At 44.2% G+C, this 24,190-nt stretch overlaps 1 protein-coding gene across 3 annotated transcripts; it reads left to right on the top strand.

Annotated features, from left to right (window-relative positions):
• The first annotated feature begins 251 nt into the window (after nt 1-251).
• On the top strand, nt 252-16,085 carry VRK3 (VRK serine/threonine kinase 3). 3 transcript variants are annotated; one of them, XM_082199025.1, is made up of 14 exons: nt 252-524; nt 2,098-2,225; nt 3,869-4,015; nt 4,344-4,490; nt 4,989-5,041; nt 6,083-6,149; nt 7,195-7,279; nt 7,842-7,944; nt 9,345-9,437; nt 9,922-10,054; nt 11,514-11,634; nt 12,470-12,528; nt 14,599-14,747; nt 15,599-16,085. In XM_082199025.1, exons 1-13 carry the CDS (start codon nt 421-423, stop codon nt 14,745-14,747), a joined length of 1,389 nt encoding a protein of 462 aa, XP_082055151.1. In that variant the 5' UTR covers nt 252-420; the 3' UTR covers nt 15,599-16,085. The 3 variants fall into 3 exon arrangements, with proteins under 3 accessions (XP_082055151.1, XP_082055153.1, XP_082055152.1); XM_082199027.1 differs by having other exon boundaries at nt 259-370; XM_082199026.1 differs by lacking the exon at nt 252-524 and adding an exon at nt 795-982.
• Nucleotides 16,086-24,190: the final 8,105 nt, after the last annotated feature.

Below are 24,190 nucleotides of genomic sequence, written 5' to 3'. Positions count from 1 at the left end.
GTGTTGTGCCAGAGCGGGAAGCAAGTCTCCCCCGCCCCACACGCCTTTTGCTGGACTCCTGTTATCAACATGCACTTTTTCTTTCGGATATCTTAGCATATTTCTTGCCCACCTAGAAATACAGGAAGCCCCAGATTTTATTTTCCTGGTGCCCCCACTGAGTAAAACACGCGTGAAAGATTGGTGGCGCTTGATGAATGTGAGCAAAGGGGGATTAAGCGCCACAGGTATGAACCGGCCGGGCAGGTTCTGAAAGCGGTCCCTGTGGGCTGGGGAGCTGAGCCGCCTGTGGGCGTCGCTGGAGGCGGCCTGCCAGGAGAAAGACTCGCGGCGGGCGCTTCCGTGAGGTCGGCGGGCCGGGCAGGACGAGGTAACGGGCTTCCTTCTTCCCAGGCAGACCGGAGCCCCACTGGAAGCGCCATGGACAGGTTTGGCAAAGGACGCAAGAGGCCGGAGGCCGAAGAGGGAGACGCCTCCTTTGCCGCTGTTGCTCCAGCCTACAAGCGGGCGAAGGCCGGCGCTGGGTGGGTACGAAGGCAAGCCGTCGCGGTGAGCCGAAGAAGCTCCGTGTGGGGCCCAGCATGGCCGCCAATGCGCGAAGCTGTTTATGCGGCGGGAGAGGCGCAGCGTTAGCTTCTTGCAGCCGGAAAAGCCCAGAATAAGACAGCGATGTTTTGTATAACATCCATATGTCATATATCGCTTCCACAAAGAATCCTGGGAGTTGTAGTTTCACCCAACCCAGCAGAGTTACAGTTCCCAGCACCCTTAAACCAAGCGACGTTTGGGGGGCGAGGGACGGGACCATGAGCTTTAGATGCCCGATGGGATGTGCCTTTGATCGTGTGTGTGGTGTGGATCTGCAGGCGGCTGCCCCCGGGATTTTCGATCTGTTTTTATTTGAAACAAATAAATAGAAGAGGAGCTCTCTCTCTCTCTCAGAATTCGTGGCGGCTCAAAATGCCTCCCGGCGAGGAAGATTGTGAGTTATAATAATAATTATTTATACCCCGCCCATCTGGCTGGGTTTCCCCAGCCACTCTGGGCGGCTTCCAACCGAATTAAAAACTTCCCTAAGCAGGGCCGCCTTCCTGACAAGGGAGGGGAAGTGACTTCAGGTAAGAGGGTCACTTGCTTGGATCCGAAGGCGAGGGTGGCCACCTCATAACGTTTCTTAACGTGTAAGATTTATATGCTGTGTTTCTTTAAAAAAGAAGGTAAGCCAGGTTACTCTTGTTTCTTTTCATTTTTAAAAAGCACACTTCCTGTGTTTTGTTGCCCCTTTAAAATGTGTGTTTTGAAACCAAAACTGGAACCTTAGTGAAATGTGTTTGGGCGCACAGTGCTGCCTTTACCCTGCCCCTCAATTAAAATAAAATAAAATGGCTTACGAGAGAAAGAGAGAGAGAGGATGTATTAAAAACAGCTTCCAAAAACATGGACTGTCTGTCTTGGTGCTTCCCCACCCCCTTAGCTGCCATTGCAGATTTAAAAGTTTTTAAAGAGCAAGTGTGGTGTAAAGGTTAGAGTGTCAAGACTAGGGTATGGGTCAAATCCCCACTCAGCCATAAAGCTCCCTGGGTGATCTTGGGGCACTCACTCAACCTAACCTGCCTTACAGGATTGTTGCAGGGATTAAATGAGGAGCAGGTGAACTATGTGAACTAAGATGGAATATTAAATAAGTTTTAGGGGCCTTGGGTTATTTTATTAATTGCACGTCTTTCCCATTTTTACTCTAATGCACTTAAGGTATGCATGTGTTTCTACCTGGTCTCTCTCTTTCTCCCTCTCTCTCTCTCTCTCTCTCTCTCACACACACACACACACACACACACACAAACACACACAAAAGCCCAAAGTACCCCCCTATTTTATTAGCTGCTGCTTTCCCCACTCCTTTTTACCACATGAAGATTAATTACTTGCTCTTATAAATTGCCTTTGGAGTTTTAGATAGTCAGTAAATTGAACCCTATCAAAATATTCACTGATGCAACAACCAAATCCAAATTATGAATATCACTTTCCAATTTTGAGGCTTGCAGCTATTTATGTTCACCCACTCCCCTCTTCCCTCTCCCACTGTTTTTCTAGAATGGTCAATTTTTGCCCGCAGTGTGGACAGAGGGTTGAGGCATCCTTTAACTTTTGTGCCTCCTGTGGGGCCAGACTTCCTGCAGAAGAAGAGGGCATGCAGATCACTCCAACTTCTTCAATGAAAGGTAGGAATGTTTAGTCAAATGTGGCAGCTGACAAACATTACCTATCTGATGACCCAGCTGAAAGTCCTTTGCAGCTAGGCCTCCTAACTTATTGTTCCTATTTAAACATGAAGCACATTTATTAGCCAGGGATAATGGATGGCACAAAAAGGAGATGTAAACCCATATAGTGAGTGATGTTTAAATCTAAGATACTGATCTCCGTATTATGCCTGATTTTGTTAGGAATTCACTGTCTGCCAATCCACCCCCTCACCCAACAGCTGTCAAGTGGAAATAGTTGCAGGGAAGTTAGTTATAAGCATGGCATTTTGTCACCCAGTAATGAACATGGGTCCTTGTTTGCTTTGGAGAGATGAAGGTTAAGAGCCGGAACCATTCAGGGATCGTAGACAGGAATGGTAAACAGGGCCCAGCACCAGCTTTTGGAGCCTTCCCTCACCTTTCAGATTTTGCTTATTTAAGGGCAGCTGGGCCAGACATCGCAGCGCTAAGCAGATCTTTGCTCAGTACCACTGCCAGACTGCCTTCCCTGCCCTGCCACCCATGCCCCTTTCTCAAGCAGGTAGTTTGTCTCCTGTGTGGTAACTCAGCAACAATGCCAGGGGGAGCGCCAATCTGTGTGTTTGAACTTGCGTCCATAATATACACACATCAGAAGTGGAGGCAGTGTAACTAAGATGATGGGGTCAGCGAGTGTGGGTTTGTGACCTAAAGATTTGGTTGTTGCTGCTGCCAAGCCATCCCACAGTTCCCACAGGCTGCCGCTATGGGGTGACAGGAGACCAGCTGGTTTACTATAGCAGCAGCAGGGCAGTATATCTGTGGGTATACCATATTGCCCAAATATTGTAAAAAGATATTTAGCCAAATTTCTATACCCCTTAATTGTAAAAAATGAGAGTGCCGCCTGCTGGGGGGGTGCAAATGCCACTCACCGGGGGGTGCCAGCCTGGGAGGCTACCGTCGCTGGAGCATGCCCCCCCCCCCCCCCGCAGGCAGCTAGCCCTGCCTGTGAGAGTCATCACAGCGATCCATAGTTAAAAGCAGAAGTCGGCAGATGTGTCCTCTAATTTGCTCTTCAAAATATGGCTTCCCTAGAGTGGGTGCGTGTCTGATGTCAATAGACAGGGAGTTCCAATTTCATACAAGAGTGGAACGGGTATTATTTGGTACCTGTAACAGTATTTATAAAATCTATTTATTTATAAAAAATATTTATATACCAGTTACAGGTAGGTAGCCATGTTGGGCTGCCGTAGTCGAAACAAAATAAAAAAAATTCCTTCCAGTAGCACCTTAGAGAGCAACTAAGTTAGTTACTGGTATGGGCTTTCATATCTGAAGAAGTGTGCATGCACACAAAAGCTCACACCGATAACTAACTTAGTTGGTCTCTAAGGTGCTACTGGAAGGAATTTTTTTATTTATATACCACTGTATCATAAAAATATATCACAGCTGTTTACATCAATATAAAAACATTGAACCAGACAGTACCAGTTCTGCAGATAGAAGAAAGGAATAGCAACACCTTGAATTTGGCCTGGTAACAAATAAGCAACCAGTGCAGATCTATGAGTAGAGGCAGTTGGCCTGCCTGTAAACACCTTTGTTGTTCTGACAGTGCTACCTTTTATCAGGGCTAGACCAAGAAGACCAAGAACAGCTGCCTAGGTCTCCTGCAAAGAAAAAGGCAGAAATATTGCCAGACAAAGGAAATGCTTCTTCTGCAGTTAAATGGAGCTGGTCACCTTCTGTATCACCTACTAAATCGCCAAAGGCAAAAGGTGAGGATTTTAGCTCTGCATATGGCTGTATTTGCTGATGATTCCAGGTGGGTGGGTGGTTGGCTGGCTGGCTAGCTGGCTAGCTTTGAATTTTTGCACAAACTCCTGTTGTGTTTCTCTTTCTGTATTTTCTTGTTTAAAAGCCATTGCTATCGCAATGCTAACCATTTTCATGAAATTTGCCCCCAAAACTAGTTTTCCTAGTTTACACATCCCAATATTGAGGGCAAAGGGAGCAATATTGGGGGCAGAGTGAGTCCCCACGCTGAATTCCTAGCACAGTGGGCTACAAATCTAAGTAAGAAATACTTGTGTCTCTCTTGTAAAGCAAAGCCCAGCTACCGATCTCCCAGGAAGGACAGGAGTGCCACCGTGAGACCTCTCCCAGAGGGTGAGATCCTAACAGATCTGAACAACAAGCAATGGAAGCTTGGGAAACTTCTGAGCGAGGGTGACTATGGACTGATGTATGAAGGTACAAGATGTGCTTGCATGGTATTACATTCTGGAGAGAATGCAACCACTTCTTCTGTGTCCCACTTTATTAAGGAAAATCTGCCCTTAAGGTTTTTTTTAAAAGGGCTATATCTGCTCCTACAGATAAATCAAATCAACTGGCAGCAGCAACAAAACAAAACAAAATGAGTGGCAGAAAAAACAGCAAAAATAAAACACTGACTAAAAGCTGAGCTGCTGACACTGCTATCTCTGATCTGTGCTAACCATTTCCTAGAATACTTTGCTGTGGTTGCAGTGGACATACAAAGGTTGTGTCCAAAGGTTGCAGTGTTGGCTTTGTTGTCCAGATCTGCTCCTTGCTCAGCGTATTTAAGTATTCTGATACCTATTGTTTCCGAGGTGGTACTGTATCAATATAACAAGAGTGAAATAAAGTTAACCTACCGGTCTTCATATAGTAGGTGCAGATCTCCTGGGTTACCTATTAACCTTAATTTATTCCATCCTTTCACAGCAATGTGTGCATCTGAAGCTTGCCGTTCCCAGCGGAAATACTCCCTCAAACTTGTGAGTTCAGCTCTCTGTGTTAGGTGTATCCTAGATCGTTCTATGTGCTGGAACTGGGATCTGAGCTTGGCAAGATGTAGGTCAAAGGTACAACAAGGCAAACACAGCAGGAGGACTTGGAGCTTGTCTCTTCCAAATAGTTCCAATAATCAGTGACACAAAGAAGGACTTGAAGTATGAAATCACACATAGAGGAAGCAGGTCAGAGCACCCAGACTCTCTTGTGCTTTACAAGAAGAGTTCACAGGCTTTTCTCAAGAACACGACTAATAAAAGGCAGGGTACAGAGACAGGTTGCTAAGCATAGAATGGCAATAGAAGTAGGATACTGGGTGCTAGGTGATGCCCAACATTGGTCATGCTCAAACTAGAGCCATTGAAATTAATGAGTAGATTGGTTTCAGTGTGTCTTCTCTGAGTTTTGCTAACATTGGCTATCTCCCGATGGTCGAACTGTTAGGAGCTGTGTGTAAGGCAAAGTAGCGTCATTCTGTGACCATCAGGGGTGTCTCCCCATGGCCCTCTGTGATTTCAAAATACCCACCAGAGCCTTAACATTTTTATATTTTCCTATCTATAAGGATTGACAACTTTCTTAAAAAAATAAATAAATCACCACTCATACACAAAAGAAAAATACACAAGGTTGTATCCAAGTTCTCCTCTGAGTGGATCAATGAAATTGATGGGCTATGTCTATAGATTTCAGTGTGTCTACTCTCAGTAGGACTAGCATTGAATACAACCCAAATTCTATTCCTAATGCTTGTCACATGTGGGTTGTATTATAATAACTGCACTGTGGTTCATTGGGATGACATTCCTGGTGGTATTCTGGTCTAACATACTACATCTGCTCCTCTCGGATTTCTCCCATTTGTAAAGTGGAAGTGGAATTCTTTACTTGCCTTTGTGGAGTCTATTGAGTGTTAGAGAAGCTATGTAAAGGAGGATCGCTTTAACATGGTAATTAAAGTGCAGGGTGGGGAGGGCAGTGAGGCAATAAAAAGAATATCGGTGCCAGTTTCTCTCCCTTCTCAGGATTGCAAAGATGGACGGCTCTTCAATGAACAGAACTTCATGCAGCGAGCTGCTAAGAAAGCCACAGGTAGGAATTGATGAGTCATTAAAGTGACTATATGTTTAAAGCAGTATGGTACCACTTTAAGTAGTATTGGCTTTCCCCAAAGAGTCTGGGGAACTGTAGGTTTTTTTTTAAGGTTGCTGAAAGTTATTGGAGACCCCTATTCCCCTCACAAAGCTACAATTCCCAGAGTGGTTTTACAGCCAATCCTTCTCCCCAGGGAGCTGGGAATTGCAGCTCTGTGAGAGGAAAAGGGGCCTCCTAACAGTTCTCAGCACCCTTAACAAACTTTGGTGGAAGCCATGACAGTTTAAAGTATTACTTTAAACTTATAGTGCAGATAGAGACTGTGTCTCAGGAGAGGGACACAGGGTTCACCAGGGAGTTATTGGGGTCTGTCTGTTGTCGTTTTTATAAAAAGTAAAGGTAAAGGACCTCTGGACGGTTAAGTCCAGTCAAATTTGACTGTGTCTCTGTTTTCCCTTTATGTAAGCCTTGTGAAGAAGTGATGCCTTTTCCCAAGGCTTTTGAGGAGGACCCATGGAGCTCTGGCTAGATGAAGAGGTGGTGGTCAGCCCTAGTATTAGGAGTCAGCTTGTAGTCAGCCCTAGTATTAGGAGTGGTGGTCCTGAGGAATGGAGATGACCCCCCCAACAAAAAAGACGTGATGTTTTATTATAGAAATTCCCTAATCTTCTTGTTACTGTCTTTCTCTCTTGTTCTCCCTCTGCTAGTATTAAGGCTTAGTAGGCTGATTCTAGAAACTAGTCAGGGCTTTTTTTCAGCCTGAATTTTCTGAAACTCAGTTCCTGCACCTCTCAGGGGAGGGCTATTGCAATTATGAGAGAACAAGGGAGGTGTTCATGGTGAGTTCTGCCTCTTTTTCTAGAAAAATAGCACTGGGACTAGCTATGTCTTGAAATGGGGAGGGGCGCTCTCTCCCACACTGTGCATAACACAATCCTGATTAACATAGTCCTGACCTCTGGAGTGAGTGGAAGGAGGCAACATGGACAAGGAAATCACTTAACAGAAGTAAGAATAATGTTCTCTCTGTCTCTCTTTGTAGTGGAGAAGTGGAAGAAACAGCATTCAGTACCATTGCTGGGGATCCCTAATTGCGTTGGTTTTGGCCTCCACAATAGTAACTACAGGTTAGGAAGCTTTGCCATGGGAACTCCTGTGAGCCATCCTTCCCTCTACTTCCCAAATCCTTCCTCTGCGCTATGCTATCTCATCTTACTTTCACCGTCAATGTTGCTGTTTTCTCACAATCCCTTTGGATCGCTTTTGTTCTGTTGCTGAACCCGTTTTCTTTATTCAATTGCTATTCTATTTTCCCAGAAGAGCAAATTAGACATTGATTTTATTATTTTACTTCCGGAGCCTCTTTTTTGTGCTTTTGACTTTCTTTGTCAGTCTACCTCCTGCTTTGAATTCTTCTACTTAAGATTTCTGATAGTATTTCATTTTGAATATGCTAGCTTAGGGAGTGTGGTCATGGTCATAGTGCTGCAGTAAGGTGAGCTGAAAGAAACTGAATTCCTCCCATTACAGATCCTGATTACTGGTAGTTCTTGTTGTTCACAGATCTGAAGAGGAGGTAGTTTATATACAGATGGAGGGGTGGGTCCTAGAGGTCTGACAATAGTGGATGCACATCTCCAACAAATAGCACAGTTCACATGCTGTGGTGTTATCTCTTTTGACTGGCAGGTTCCTGGTCTTCTCTTATCTGGGCCGCTCCCTTCAGTGCATCCTGGATGACTGTGCAAACAAGATGACGGAGAAAGCAGCCTTGCAGCTTGCAATCAGACTGGTATGAAATGCCCAAAAGGAGAATGGATGAAAAGGAATCTTCTCAAAAAGTCTCTTTGTAAAACTGAGGCTTTTTTTGCCACTGCAGGCCAGCTTTGGGCCCAGGGAATTATGGGTGATTGCCATGCTTCAACGAGAATAACCTGGAGAGTAGTTTCATTCCTTTCATCCTTGATCAAAGCTATGCTTTTAAGTAGGAATAATACAATGCTGCTGTATTTAAATCTGACAGTTGCCCCCCTTCCCCATTCTTGCAAAGTGGCCTTGCAAGGATGAGATTTGAGTCAGAAGTGGCGCAGCAGATGATGCTTAACCCTTTCCCACCCAATTCATTTACCCCTCATACTTTCTTCCCTACCAAGTGCCCTGCAGAGTTCTAAGCCAGTGTTTCTAAGATGAGAAAAGTTCTGGAAACTGATGAGGGGAGCTGCAAACAACTGGATGACAGGAAAAGAATCTTGCACAACAGCCCATCCTTCTCGTTTAGAGGAGGAAGGCTTTACTTCTCCCTCTTGGTCCGGTAGATGGAACCATTAATATTAGCCTCAATGATCTCCTCCTCCCTGCCACGCACCCAGCAGCAGAATGGAGAGAGAGTCCCCACCCATTTTCCAGTTCTGCCTGCTCATTCACTACCCACAAGCCCCTTTTTCTGCTTTGCTCCTCTCCCATTTGTACCTGGGCAGGGTTGAGCTTTGGACTGCATAGCCAACACCATGTTCCTCCTTCAAAGATTCGGGTTATTCTCAAATGTTTCTCCCTTCTCCTCCAGAGAAGGAGGGCTTTGGAGCCAAGGGCCTACTTCAGGAGCTTGACTCCTAGGTCAAGCAAGATGGGAGGAAGCAGACCCTATGAAGCAAAGGCTGCTGCTCTGTGAGAGTAGCGGCCACCTGCAGTTGTGGAGAGAAGGAACCAGAAGATACAGTGACTCTGCCAGGCAGAGTGTTAAATCTGGTAAACACTAATCAAAATGAATCCCTTCCTGAAGGTGTTTTGCAGAGGAGAAGCCTCTGTGAGTTTAATGTTGCATGTGGCTGTGTTGTCACATTTAAGCTTGGTCCTCAGAAGTGCAAATTAGCATGACTAGAGTGCAGTGCTGTGCAGGATCTTTCTCAGGTTGTTTGCACAGTAGGGTTTGGGTAATTCTCTCCAGTCCTTACAGAGCTGCACTTCACACTATGTGGCCTGATCAGCTCTGTGCCTGTGGATTTTAGGAGTACAGTCCTCTATGCAGACATAGAGTGACTTATGCTATGTGAATGTTTCGGCTGTGCTTTTCCAGAGGCTATATGTCAAACATCCATGCGCCATCACCAGCAGAAACTACTCTGGTTGGGGGTAACTCTGAGAAATGCAGGGATTCCAAGGGTGTCATTTTTCTGCCTTCCATTTTGTCTTTAGGTGGATGTTCTGGAGTTCCTCCATGAGAATGAGTATACCCATGGGAACATCAATGCTCAGCACATATATGTGAATCCAGCTGACCTTGCTGTGGTAAGGAATGGAGCAGGGACAGACAAGGAATGTGTCCTTGCTGAAGGGTGTTTCTGTAGGATAGGAGAACATAATTTTTGTTCTACAGAGCTCCCCCAAGTATAGACATAAGAGACTCTCTTCCATCCCTCCTGCTAAGAATAGCCAGTCCAAAAAGTTCCTTCCTTTTCCTCTCATCTTGCCTGCAAACCCTACACTATTGCTCATTCTAGGTTGTGTGAGAGAAGCATGTACTTTCCTTTTACATTCTTACTGCATAGCATGGAAGGAGCAGTGATTCTTAGGGAGCAGTGATTCTTATGATTGCACCTTCTGGCTCCATTCATTCTGACCTTGGTGCCTTCCTGGCTGTTGCTTAAGGGCACAAGGCAATTGCAAATGTTGCTGAGTAGCAGATACTAAGGGGTGCTTTGCAAGGCCAGGCTGGTAGATCTTTGTCTTTTTGCTGTTGGGTCACTCTCTCCTCCTCCTCTTCTTCCCCCAGATCACCCTGGCAGATTACTGCTTTGCTTTCCGGTACAGCCCTGGGGGCAAGCATGTACCTGAATGCGAAGGCAGCAGGACACCCCACGAGGGCACCATAGAGTTCATCAGCATTGATAGCCACAAAGGAGCCGGTGGGTGATAATTTCGCACTGTAGAAACAGACTGGGTGGGCAGTGTAAGCCGTTGTTTTGATTCAGTCTTTGGTCTTTTCTCCTGTGCCCTTGATCGTACTTTTCCAGGAACTGGCCCTTCTCTGACTAACTTGTTGGTCCCTTGCACAAAAAGAAGTGCTTCCTTATTCCTGTGGAATAAGGCTCTCTGGTTTGCCTGGCCTCCAGCTTCTCCTCTTCTTAAGAAGCTTTGAGATGACCTGTTTATTGAGCACTCATCTTGCTTCATTTACACTTTGCTTGTGGAGAGGGTTCAGCAACACTGGCTTTTTATTGAACTTTCATTCTGATTTGTTTGCGGGAAGGTTAGATAATGTTGCATCAAGTGTTATTCCACACTTTCCAGTCCATTTTCCTGTCACTTTCCGTATCACAAAATGCCCAGGTTTTTTTTTTTGGGGGGGGGGGTTGTTACACATGGCCTCCAAATAAGCTTTAACTGCACAGCAACAATCCCAAAGTGGCATTAACTGGTGCACTTGAAGAGGTCACTGTATCTCCATGCTTTTGTGCTTCCTCTAGGCCAACCTTCCCCAGCCTGGTCCCCTCCAGACGTTTTGGACTTCACTTCCCATTAGCCCCAACCAGAATGGCTCATGGTCAGGAATGGTGCAAGTTGTAGCACAGACGTATTTGGAAGGCAACATATTGGGAGAGGCTGCTCTTGGCAGTCAAGATCTTACTTTCCCCCATGTCTACATGCTCTCAGTGATTAATCACTAAGGACTAATTCTAGTTGGCTGGGTTGCAGGCTAGCATATTTAATTTTTGAGGCTATTTCGTTTTTGGTGCCTGAGGAAAAAGGAAATGTTGGAGTTGGCTTTATGTTCTAACAGCAAGAGGCAGCTCATGTATTTTTAAAACTTTGACTTTTCTTGCACTTCAGTCACATCCACACCATACATTAAACCATATCTAAAGCACATAGCTTCCTCCGCATAATCCTGGGAACAGTAGTTTATCACTCGCATAGCTACAATTCCCAACACCCTTAAGAAACTACAGTTCCTATGATCATTTGGGGGAAGAAATGTGCTTTAAATGTACTTTGGTGTGGGTGTGATTTTCCTACTTCCTATTGCAAAAAGGATTCTATATTTAGGTAATATGCAAATAAATGTCGTCATTCAGTTGCTTGATTGGTATTTTTCACAGAGCAAAGGAGATGCAGAAAGATCATCTTAGTTACAGCCTGTCTTTTGGAGGTGTTGTAAGATTTTATTAATTGCCTGGAGACCTTAAGGCAAGTAAAATCCTGAAATAAATAGTGGAAAATTGAAGCACATGCTAAGGCAGTAATTTACCCAAGATGTGACTGCAGTCCATGTGAACCACTGTGATTATAAGGCTGTACCCCAATTTCTGTACTGTGCCATTGATGTTCCATACTTGGATATGCTTTCTTTTTCTATCCTGTTAGCTCCATCTCGTCGTAGTGATCTTGAGTCTCTGGGTTACTGTCTAGTGAAGTGGCTGTGCAGATGTCTTCCCTGGTCTGAGGACCTTGACTGTCCCTGTGTGGTCATGCAGAAGAAGGAAAGGTGTGCGCTGTGCATGGGAGATGTCCCTGGTTTCATCATGACCACCTCTCTGTCCTTGTTATGTGAAAAAGAAAACTTGTAGTAGATAGCTAAAAGCTGCTAGATACAACTGCCATTCTTCCTGATTGTTAGCCATGCTGGCTGGACCCCTGCCAGCATCTGGAAGGCTATAGATTCCCCATTCCTTGTGCTAGGGCTTTCAAACTAGTATTAGTATAGGTTTCCCTTGGTCAGTTGCAACAGTCATCAAGACTAGTCATTGTGAGTTCCCTCACTTGGTATACTGGTTCTTGGCTCTGCCTCCTTGCTAGTCTTATACTCTCCCTCCTTCACAATCCCAAAGTACTGTATTTATGCTAATCTAATGCACCATCGGATCGAATGCGCACCTCAGTTTTCAAAACCTTGAAACCAAAGAAGTATTTGCTGGTGAATGTAAATGTGCCATCAAATCTAATGCACACCCTAATTTCTGCGACGTAATTAGGGCAATGAAGATGTGCATGACATTCGAATAAATACAGTAGTTGGAGAACACATATTGTTCCTTGAAACTGCCATCAAGCTTCATTGTTTTCTAGACTGGCTGACGCCCGTGGTTGAAGACAACAGCAGAGTCTGGTAACTAACTGCTTGACAACTATTGTGTCACTTGCAGTGCACAGTCTGGGACAAATATCACATTTACCCAACGTACAAGATGGGCCCTAGCTTGTGCATCTGTATTTGGGGCATTTTGAGTAGGAGAGAATAAGGGTGTCTTTTTAAAAGTATCAACTCAGCCTTATTTTTCTCTACCTCTTCTTTGAGGGGCTCACCAATTTTTCTGTTGTAGGTACAAAGCAGATGTTACCAAATCTCCAAGTCTCTCCTTTGACTGGAAATCAAATCCAGGTACGAGCTTTACATTTGCACCCCAGCTTTCTTTTAGGGACTCCATGTGGCGGATGTTGTGATATCTCATTTTCTTCCTTTTATTTTTTTTTCATTTTTATTTACTTGTTATGATTTCGGTAAATAGGCCCCCATATTCACTTTCATTTTCTCATAATTCTCCTTAGCCATCAAAGCCGTCCTAAATACGACTTGTTCTAGTGTGTGCCTTTTTTTGTCTCCTCACACAAAGCACATCACATAGACAGCCTCTCAAAGCTCTTACTGAGACAGTCCAGTAGTTGCTTTTCCTGTGAGATGAAAGCTTCCCTGTACAGGGGGTAATGACTTGAGTGAGACCAGTTTAGAAGTTTTAACTGGCTTGGTCTGATAGCAACACTGAGGGATTGTATTTCCTTGCATACAGAAATAGCCAATGTGACATGCACCAAGATTTCTACTCCTGCTGCGTTCTTTCTCTTGACACTTTCCAACATCAGTGCCCCTGCAATGTCCCTGTAATGGTTTATTTGGCAATATGCTCTAGTGCAGTGGCCTTCAACTGGTCCAGATTGGAGACCCACCTCTGACCCTGAACCATGGGGTCCACTTTCATATATTTACTTTTGATTTATACTTAATACAGTGTTACCTTAGCATTACTACTAAATGAAAGCCAGTGATTTCTACACTTGTTCTTAGCCTAAAAGCTGAGAAGCTATTGAAAACCAGTGATTTTTGTTTCTTTAAAAAAGATGCACAATTTCAGTGGGACACCTGAGAGTTGTTCTAGATATCATTATATTGAAAGGTGATATTAGAAAGGCTTACAACTCATTTTGTGCCGCTAAAGTGTTTTGGGGGTCACAATTGCTAAGAAGCCTGCTCATAAAGTTAGGTGGTACCAAATCACAAGGATGACTGCTTCACTTGCCAATTTTGGTGTGTTTTTTTTACTAACTGAAATCCAATTTAACTTTTAAGGTTGTATCCCAAGACAGTTCATGGAATTGTTTCTGCAGCTCATATCTTAATTTCAGTGTGTCCACAGTGAACAGTATTTATACTCATGGTACACCCTCACACAAATTGCTTTTTAGCTTGTGTTCTAGTGAGCTTATAAGGGAAGGACAATGAGGAGAGCTGTGTGTGTGTGTGTGTGTGTGTGTGTGTGTGTGTGTGTGTATTTGCTTGCATGCATGTGGTGGGGTAGATTTTTTCTGCTTCTGTTCTGCAGAAGACACTTCTGTGTTCCTAGTCCCCAGCATACTTCCATTCTGCACGAAGTCTAGAAAGTCATAGAAACAAAGTAAAATAATTTCCTTGCTCAATAAAGCGCTTCCACACCTCAGGCACAGCTATAGGAAAGTAGGGCATACAGCTGGCCAGAAAAACCTTTCTTACTGAAAAAGGCTCTTGCCTTTCTTCTGCCACTTTGCACCCATGAAAATTGATAAAATGAGTGTCGCGTCAGAAGAGTGTGTTCTAGACCACACAAAATCCCAACCCACAGATTGAAGACCTAGGTTCTGATGGACGTATCAAGGGGCTGGGAGCCAGGCGACCTGTGCTGTTTCTCCAGCTCTGCTGTCAGATAATGTGGGGCCTGACCTTTACAATGATCTTCTAAAGTGGTCATCCTCTAGCCCTGTGGCTGCTTGTCTTTTTACAGACAGGTAAGGCCTTTCATTTCCAGCAAGTGTTTTTAGGCGCTCTCTAGAAGTAGGTTTTTACTACCATCTGGTTTGAGCCATACCGTAATGTTGCTTTACTGTAATTTGGTGATTTTTTTAATTTGATAATTTAAAATTTTTGCTAGAGTGCCTTGAATGGGTTTATATAGAATGCCAGGTTAAAACTATTGTGAGCACATAAATAACACATCTAGCTTGCTCTCCTTGATGCTTGTGGTTTCGTTATGAGCTCACTATGGTTGCAACGTGGTCTCCATGAAGGGTATTGAGCCCACAGCCGAGCCAAGTCAGCCACATTTTCAGATGCCATCTGGGTCAACAACACGTGGGAATACTGGAATGACTGCTTTGTAGGAGCCAGCTAGTCTCATTTGACAACCATGTTGACCTTTTCTAGAAGCCCTGAAGAGCTACCTGCTACAAGTGATGTCCCTGGAATATGAAGAGAAGCCAGACTATGAAGAGCTACGCACTGTCCTGAGGAGGCCTCTTGAGCTGATGAGAACATCTGCCTATGACTCAGTGGATCTCAAGGTGGTACCCTAGGTAATGTGCTAATACTGGTTGCATTCTCTTCAGCTTTCACCTCTCTGAGAAAACACAGGTCGCAACTAGACATGGCTGTGGCAAACCTGTGTGTTGGGTACAAACACCTTGTTTTGTGGTCTGGGTGTTCTACAAAATGTTTAGAGTTGGTCCTTTGCTACAGAGATGCAACCCTGACAGTTTTTAGATGAAAAGCTAGATCTGCAAGTTAATATATCGATTATTATCTTTTCCCTACCAATGTCCACAGATGATTTTTCCATTGAAGTAGCTATAGAGAGTGTGCTATCTTAATGCTCTGTAGCAGATGTCTTTGTTGTCGTGCTAAGTTGTGAGCTGGCTTTAGGCAAAGGTTGTACTCTAGATGACTGTATCTGATAACAGATACAAACCTTTGTCACCTGGTAGCTTGGCACTGTGGGTTAAACCACAGAGCCTAGGACTTGCCAATCAGAAGGTCGGCGGTTCGAATCCCCACGACGGGGTGAGCTCCTGTTGCTCGGTTCCTTCTCCTGCCAACCTAGCAGTTCAAAAGCACGTCAAAGTGCAAGTAGATAAATAGGTACCGCTCCAGCAGGAAGGTAAACGGTGTTTCCGTGCACTGCTCTGGTTCGCCAGAAGCGGCTTAGTCATGCTGGCCACATGACCTGGAAGCTGTACGCCAGCTCCCTCGGCCAATAAAGCGAGATGAGCGCCGCAACCCCAGAGTCGGCCACGTCTGGACCTAATGGTCAGGGGTCCCTTTACCTTTACCTTTAGCTTGTATTTGGGCTTCCAGTAACATAGGAGGTAAACACTGAAGTAACAAATTGTAGCGTAGCAAGAGTAACAAGTCCTATTGTGCTTTGCAGATCTGGGAAACAGAGAGAAGATGGTAGAGAGAGTCAACCCCACTGGAATATCCTGGAACAGCTGGGAGCACAATTTCCCTTATTTTTTCACACCTGACTTTTAGATTGGGGAGGGAAGTGGAATTTCTTGCAGCTGTTTGTTAGGACCTTGTTGTGACCTTTTATAGAATCAGTCCTATCCTGCTGCACAGCACTGAATTCTGGTTACCGTAAATCCCATATCCCTATTTTATAGACAACTGCTTGAGCAGTATTTTAAAACAGTAACCCCCCAATTTGTTTTTCATGTGTTTTACCTTGTAAATAGTGATGGCTGCTTTGGTTTTGTTTTGAAAGGAGGGAAAACTACAATCTTACATTTATTGTCTTAATTGTGTTTTAATTTTATTTTATTCTAATCTGCCTTGGAGACCTTTTATCAGGTAGAAGGTATTGTGAAGTCTATTAAGAATATTAAATAAAGATATATATTCTGTTGATCTTGTAATCAGCTGTCTTGGGTGAGCTCTTGGGCGGTATTTTGTTGTTTTGCTCATGGCAACAAAGACACACGACATTGGGTTCTTCTGCAGGAAATATTCAGGAGCTAGTATCATATTTCTTTACTGTTCACACATTTCCCTGCTTTGATTCACAAGAAGTGAGGGTGTTCAGTGAAATTATGTAAGGGACTTTTTAATGGCCCTGTGTTGTTCTTTCTAGAACAGAAGCAGCCTTTTCCTCCCTCTATGGTGTGCAGAAACAGTGTAATATTTGAAGAGCAGGCACAGCAGGTTTTTAGCTCAATATGTAGGCCTGGATTCACAATTTACATAACAGACATACCACCAGCCAGCTGAACGATGCTTCAATTATCAGTCTTGCCTTCCCACTCATGTACCAGGCCAGCTTTCTGACTTTTTATTGTTTAATTTAAAATGGCACACTTGATCGCCTGTCAACTTTTTATTTATTTATTAAAAACAGCCAACCCCCCCATATATATATATATATATATATTTGCTTTCGTAGATTTTCACGGGTACAGGAATGCAGGTTTTGGTGTCTTCGGGTGTCTTCCCGTGTAAGAGTCGGGGTGTCTGTGCGACGTTTCGACGAGGTCTCACTCGTCATCTTCAGGCTGGTGCTTTCGGCTTCTTGTTACTGGAACAGAGCAGAATCTGGTGTTTGAGTTTCTATAAATACTGTTGAGGGGTGTGGTGTATAGCCTCCAACGTTCTGGGCAGAGAGGAAGTTCCTAGATTAGTGTGCCTTTTCTTCTTTTGTTCCTTAATTACTTGAGGGATATCTTGAGTGATTTCATGAGTGATATTCTGAATACCACTGGGTGGGTCATTAAGTGTAGATTAGTTGCTAAAGCTTTTGTGTCTTGACCTCTTGAGCTTGTGAAGAGTTTTTCTGAGAAGATGGCTGTGTTGCATTTAGTTGTGCTCTGGCTTGGCTTCGTGTATAGGGGCGAGCTGTGGTTTTGTGCCTTGTGCCAGCCAGATCTGTGTAGGGATTGCAGGGGGGTGCAGCATCCGGAGGTGCCACTATAGTTTGGCTACTGGATGGAGTCTGTAATATGTCTGTGGAGAGGGTCTGGGTTTGGGTCTGGTGTGGTTGATTGGTGACGGCGTTCTGTGTGCCTCTGGTTCTGGTGTCGGTTTTTGTGGGATATCACTCAAGATATCCCTCAAGTAATTAAGGAACAAAAGAAGAAAAGGCACACTAATCTAGGAACTTCCTCTCTGCCCAGAACGTTGGAGGCTATACACCACACCCCTCAACAGTATTTATAGAAACTCAAACACCAGATTCTGCTCTGTTCCAGTAACAAGAAGCCGAAAGCACCAGCCTGAAGATGACGAGTGAGACCTCGTCGAAACGTCGCACAGACACCCCGACTCTTACACGGGAAGACACCCGAAGACACCAAAACCTGCATATATATATATATATATATATATATATATATATATATATATAGTTGAGGCTATAGGAGGGAGAGGTGTGTTGCTAAGATCCTGGGCACAAGCCACTAGGGCCTCCACACAGCCAGTTTTACTTGTTTCAAATTGGATCACACTGCAGACTCACAAAGCTGATTTTCACCCCCTCCCAGAGCTTTTTTTTTTGGGGGGGGAGATGAAAAAGTTTGTACTGAAAGTGGTAAGGATACTTCCAAACTAGCTGCATAGTTTAAAAGATCCTAGATCTTTCTTCACCCAGAAGCACCCTGCAACGATGTGGAAAGGGCCCAACAGTGGTTCTTCCAGAATAAGTGAGGATATTTTTTCCCCTGAGTTATAGCCAGGACATTCCAGGAGCAACTCATTTCATCTGTTATTCATGATGGGCAGCATCCCTGGTTAGGACTTCAGATCCGGCGTTGATTCTGAAAAACTCAAGAAAATTCCTGCAACAATTGTGTGTTTCTCTTATCCTTCATACTATTGGGGTGAGGAGTAGGCCTGTGCAAGATATCAATATATTGTTTAAAACCAATATTTAGAGAAAATCGTGATAACCTTTAAAAAAATAAAAATACCTGGCAATTTATCGTGATGGTATTGGAAAAGCTGGGGGAAGCCTAGACCTCCTCCTGTGCAGCCCTTGCTAATTCCACCTAAGCTCCTCCCTGCCTCCTGGGAATCACAAGTTGTGGCTGAAAGGATGGAGAAACCATGTGCAGCATTTACTCCGCCTCCAGTTTCCCTTTCCTCCAGCAGCAGCAACTATCAAGAGAGCAGGCTGGCAATAAAAAAAATAAGATTAAGCAGCAAATCTGGTAGGTTGCTTAAGAAGGCTGGTCAGAGTTGGCTCCTTACTAGTCTGGACTTCTGTAGCCCCTTTCCTCCTCCTGTTCCTCCTCCTGTTCTCCTGTAAAAAAACATGAACAAACAAACCAAAGAGCACCCTGCTCTGGCATTCGAACCTTTTCCTCTTTCCCCCCATCTCTGTGTGTGCACTACTTGGAGGGAGCAGTGGGTTGTGTGTGTGTGTGTGTGTGTCTGTCTGTCTGTCTGTCTGTCTATCTGTCTCCCTGTCTTGTATACTGCAAAGAACACCCTGGGGACAAAGGGTGACAAGCGACAAATTGAAGTGCAGCGAGAGGAAATGGTGAAAGCATTTGTTAAATAGGAGGACATAGATTAATATTTATAAAGTGCTGAAATCCACTATTAGAGCAATTGAATGTAATTTATATTGCAGTACTATATCTCCTTCAGACTTTGTAAGGTGGGACCTGTAACAAAATGCTGCACGGTGAAGTTCTACTGTTCACTGATCATGTCAGCCAGCCAGCCGTGCCCTATTCCAGCACATTCCATTCCATTTCCCCTCCCAACAGTTTTCTGTTCTCCTGCCCCCGCCAGCAGTCAGTCAGCTTTCTGTGATCACTGAGCATACCCAGTCCTCAATGGGCTGGGTGGTGGTTGTTTTTGCAGAGCAGGGGTGGGAGGGAGACTACAGCGGGTAGGGTCCCCCTTGGGTTTTTACTTAATTTTTTTTTGTACTTCTGCAAAGCTGCTGCTAACTTTCCTCTTGTGTGTTTATGGTCCTGCTTTGGCTATATAAAGATTGGCACTCACACCTGAACACTGGTAATAGAAGGAACGATACGCCCAAGAGTGTGTTGCCATTTGGATATCATTCACATCCCCATCATTTAGAGAACCAACTTGCCACTTTTTTCTGTTCTCAGGCCCAAGAACACCTTGTTTTGTTGCTCATTTTGCTTTGCTTTTTGTTAACATAGCCCAAGATCTGTCTTTTTTTGGGATGAGAATGTCGAATTTTGTCCTGTTAGACCAGGGGTGCCCAAACTTTTTTCAAAGAGGGCCAGATTTTAAGAAGTGCACATGCGTGAGGGCCGACCAAAGTTGTTGAGCTTTTTGAAGGCTTTTACCACAGGACATATACTGCCGCGGGGGCCCAGATTACCGGTAAATCAACCGGCGGGCCAGATTAGGCCCCTGAAACAGACTTTGGACATGCCTGTGTTAGACCCTGTTTAGCCAGCACAGCCTCTCTGCATGTAGCTCTGGGGAACAGCCTGTTTTGTTTTACACGAGTGCTTACTATTCTATTGGTTCCAAGCCAGTCCCTTGAGGCGTGTCTCCAAGCAACGAGACGGGCTCCTGCAGCGGCTTATTGGGAAAGAACATCGTAATTGAGTTGTTTTGCTTGCTTTCCAACTGGAGATTTCTTTTTATGATGGTGGCAGTGTGTTTTGTTCAAACCCTATGGACAGATTTAAGGCAAGTGTTATCCACACTGCCTTCTTCAGGGAAATTCGGAGTGTTGGTAAGTCGGCCAGCAGGAAAAGCAGAATACTGTAATCTTATCGGTGTAGGGAAGGAATGGGCAAATGTGAGAAAGGAAGCCCTACTTCCAACTGGCAGATGAGTAAGACATAATCTGATGCAGGGCAGACCTCTAAAGCCTTATTAACCACAGGAAGCAAACTGAGCAAGCAATTCCAATGGAAGACTGATGGCGATAGAGGATAGCGTTCTTATTCTGTATCTGTCCTAAGGAACTGGTACTTCTTCCAACTCAAAACATGATGAAGAACATGGCTGAAAACTAATGATCACTACTGAGTACAAGATGGGTAGAAGGGGAGTAGAATGTTGTCAGTATTCCTTGCAGAATATTACACACTGTTTCTGGTCCAGTGTGCAAAGTGCCTAAACCACACCTGTCAAATTATGAGTCGTAATAGGAACCATGTTTTAGGAGTCATGGATGCTGCTTGTATAACTGGTATGTAAAAATCCCGATAGGCTAAACATTGGTGTGTGTGTTTTTATTAAAAACAAACAAATAAACCCACTATCATTATGTTTTAATGTGTGGGAAATTCTTGCCAATTCTATTTAGATTTGTGACATCACATCACCATCTTCTGCCCATTGCAGGCATTGCAACTGTAAAGTTTCATTGAAACTCCCTCGAAAAATAAACTTACACGGTTTTGGATTGTCGCCAAAACAGCAGATAAGATGGGAGGCATTGGCATGCTTGGGAGAACCCTGAGGTTTGCAGAAGGTACAAAAAAGAGAGTCAGTATGGCACAATGGTTACAGTGTCAGACTAGGACCTCGGAGACCAGGATTCAAATGCCCTCTCAGCCAGGATGTTCATATAATTCCATACCCATTCAACATTTCTCTGATGAAAATAGGGACGTCCTATGGAAAAGTGGGACATTCCGGGATCAAATCAGAAAACAGGATGACTTCTGCAAATCTGGGACTGTCCCTGGAAAATAGGAATACTTGGAGGGTCTGGGAGTCTCCGACACTGCAATATTTTGTTGGGAGTCCCACTTGCATTCATTATATGACTGAGCTTCCCGAATCCTCTGCAGAGCACACACTTCTAGATGCCTCATATGAATAAACCAAGGAAATGATAGGGTTATTTATATATACAACTCCCCTCCAGCCTGAGGCCATTGTGAATGGGTTTTCACTACCTTTAAAGAGTGGTGGTAAACACACACACGAGGACAAAAAGCTGTTGCTCAAGGCATCTAGTAACGATTGTTTTCTTATGGGATTAGCATTTTAAATTATTTAGTTACATTTTGATGGATTGTTATTGTTCACCACCTTGACATTTGTGTAACCTGTGCAACCCCTAGATGTGTAGGATCAGAAGCAGGTCCCACTGAGTTCAAGTAAGTAGGCACAGGATTGCATCAATTGTCACCTTAGTATCAATTGTGTACTGCATTGTTCTATATAGTTCTATATAGTGAAGCGTTATAATTTGATTTTAAGAGCAATGTGTGTTTGTGTGTAGATAGATATATTGACATAAATGTGTGATCCAGCCTTCAAGGCTGCTGCATGTTTATGGGCAAGAAAGGCTGTAACTCAGTGGTAGAGCATCAGCCTTGCATCCAGAAGGTCCCAGGTTCAATCCCCAGCCTCTCCAGATATGGCTGAGAAAGACTCCTTCTCTGAAACCCTGAAACCCACAAGTCAACATAGAAGATGATACTGGGCTGGATGGCCAATGATCTGACTCTGTATTCCTATGTTCCCTGTGAATTGAATGATGATCTCTCCAAAGAGGGAGGTGTGGGCTTCCTACACAACTAGAACCTGCACCTATCTCTGTGGGAGAGATTGTGTTATAAGAGGTCAGTACATCTGCTTTTGAACCTTTTTCTCGTAACTTGAGAATCAGCCATCGATTACAGAAATGACACCCAAAGGCAGGGAAATAATGTTACGAAACTAAGCACCCTGGGCCCCTTCGGGAGGAAGGGAAAATATAAATCTAATAAGTAAACAATAACTTCTCTGATCCATTTCAGGTGCCAAGAGGTGGGTCAGGTGGGAGCATCACCCAATGTTTTATGCAAGTAAACATTTTAATTTCCTGCCATTGCACCATGGAGTATGATAGATGAACTCTGTTGGGAAAGAGACAGACAGGAGAGTGCAACTAGGGACGTTGGAGAATTCCATCAGAAACGGGAGCGGAAATTTCCACAGTTTGCGTGTTTGTCAGAGATCAGGAATGTAAACCAAGCAAATGAACATGAGTGGCATGGGTATCATTTTGGCCTGCAAATATTATGTAAATCATTTCATTATTCTCTGCTGTGCTTTTGACACAGTTCCCATCAATTGAAATTGGGTGTGTAATAAATTATGCCAGTTTTTGGCATAACGGATAGCCAGGTGAACAATGTAGGTGTTAGTGGAAGCCAAACGGGTAGCACAGAAACAGCGCTGATTGCAATAGACACAGGATGGGACAAAAATGGCTGCCTCTTTACTTCCCTAAGTGCAACGCTGTGGCATGTCCTTGATCGCTCAGTGACTTTTGGTACCATCCAGTGTGATATCCATCCAGGCTGGCCCTACAGGTTGGCAGTGGGAGGCACAGTGATATATATGCCAGCGGTGCATTGGGCAGAGGGTCTGGTTTGGTCACTTTGGCAGTTCCTTTTTCATAGCAGAAATACCATCTTCCATGTAAAAAATAAATAAATCATAGGTTTAGAGGGGACTGAAAAGATGGCATCTAGATTTTGTACACACACACACTGGGTGCAATTGTCAAAGTCTTGTTTCCACCTGCATTCCACCCCCTTTTAATTACAATAATAATAATAATTTCCCAAGTGTGTAAAGCTGAATGCACACAAGTTAAATGTGCATGTTGGGGGTTTCCTGCACCACTGGGCCCATCTAATCTGCCATTGCCTGTCCACCCCCATTTTCATACTCCAAGGGGGGGGGGCGTGCCACTTCCAATGGAAATCAAAGTATGCTCTTTGCTCCAGAACTGTCGTTTCCCCCCATTGGCTGACTAAGGCTGCAATCCTAACCCTGCTTACGTGGGAATAAGCTTCTCGAATTCAATAGGAATTACTTCTGAGTACACACAGTTAGAATTGTGCTATAAGGCTGCAATCCTAGACATACTTACCTCGTAGTGAGCCCACCTTGAACACGGCAAGGCTTATTTCTGCTAAGATACCTCCTTGTTTAACGGAACATGCTTTCTTTTATCAAATGAGAACCATACCTATTTCTCCATACTTCCCATGCAGGCAGAATTGTGTGTCTGAAACAAAATCAAACCTGTGCTTGATACTAACAATAATATGTACTTGTGGTGGAAGGGCTTCTGCGGGCAGCAAAGACGATGACAGGAGGTGTGTGTCGCCACCCTTAACTTCCCTCACTCTGAAACAGGTGTGTATTTTACATAACAGCAATAAGAAGAGCCATAGTTCAGTGGTGGAACATCTGCTTTGAGTGCAGAACATCCCAGGTTCCGCCTCCAGCATCTGCAGGTAGAGCTGAGAGAGACCCCCTGCCTGAAACCCTGGTGAGCTGCTGCCAGTCAGTGTGTACAATACTGAGCTACATAGACCAATGGTCCGACATGGAATAGGGGAGCTTCCTAGGTCTTGATGACCATTAGGGGCGCTAGTGAGCTATCTTTCAACGCTCTATGAAAAATTGCAGGTGAAAATTGTATTACCCAGTATCTGTGATTATAGTTTATTTTAATAAGCTTGGTGCCGAATGATTTTTGTTCCACTGGCATGTCATAGGGCTAGATTATCCATATTATTGCTGCAGCCTGCAGAGGATATCCGTCTCCTCTGTACAGCCTGCACAACTGCTAAAAGGGACTAAAAGGGTGATCAGTCATATAAAACTGCTGTTTAAAGCGCAAGAGCGGGGCAATTCAGTTCTCCCCCGCCCCCGTCAGTTGGTAATCTTAGGATTGGCTTCGGGTGGAGGAAAGAGAACGAGTGAACGACTTTACATTGTTGCAAATGGAACTCTTATTTCCTAGGCTTGCCATACGTCAGGAAAATTCCTGACATGTCCTGGTTTGTGGGTGCAAAAAAAATGTTTTTTTGGGGGGGGGATTGCCGAATAGGCAAAATGTCTGGGGAAACCCGGATGTATGGCAATGTGTGGTGGAAAAGGCAGTGGAAACAGCTCCACAATTTGAAAACCAAGTTTTTTGAGGGTCTTCCTACAAAAAGCTCAACAACTTTGCGCGTGTCAGGAATTTTATTCTTTCCTATGCAAATTGCAAGCCAAAATAAAGGGGTGGGAT

Source organism: Podarcis vaucheri (assembly GCF_965113315.1).
Source record: "Podarcis vaucheri genome assembly, chromosome: 14".
NCBI lineage: Eukaryota > Metazoa > Chordata > Lepidosauria > Squamata > Lacertidae > Podarcis > Podarcis vaucheri.
The sequence above is the reverse complement of the archived record's forward strand: the minus strand, read 5'-3'. Positions and strand labels throughout refer to the sequence as shown.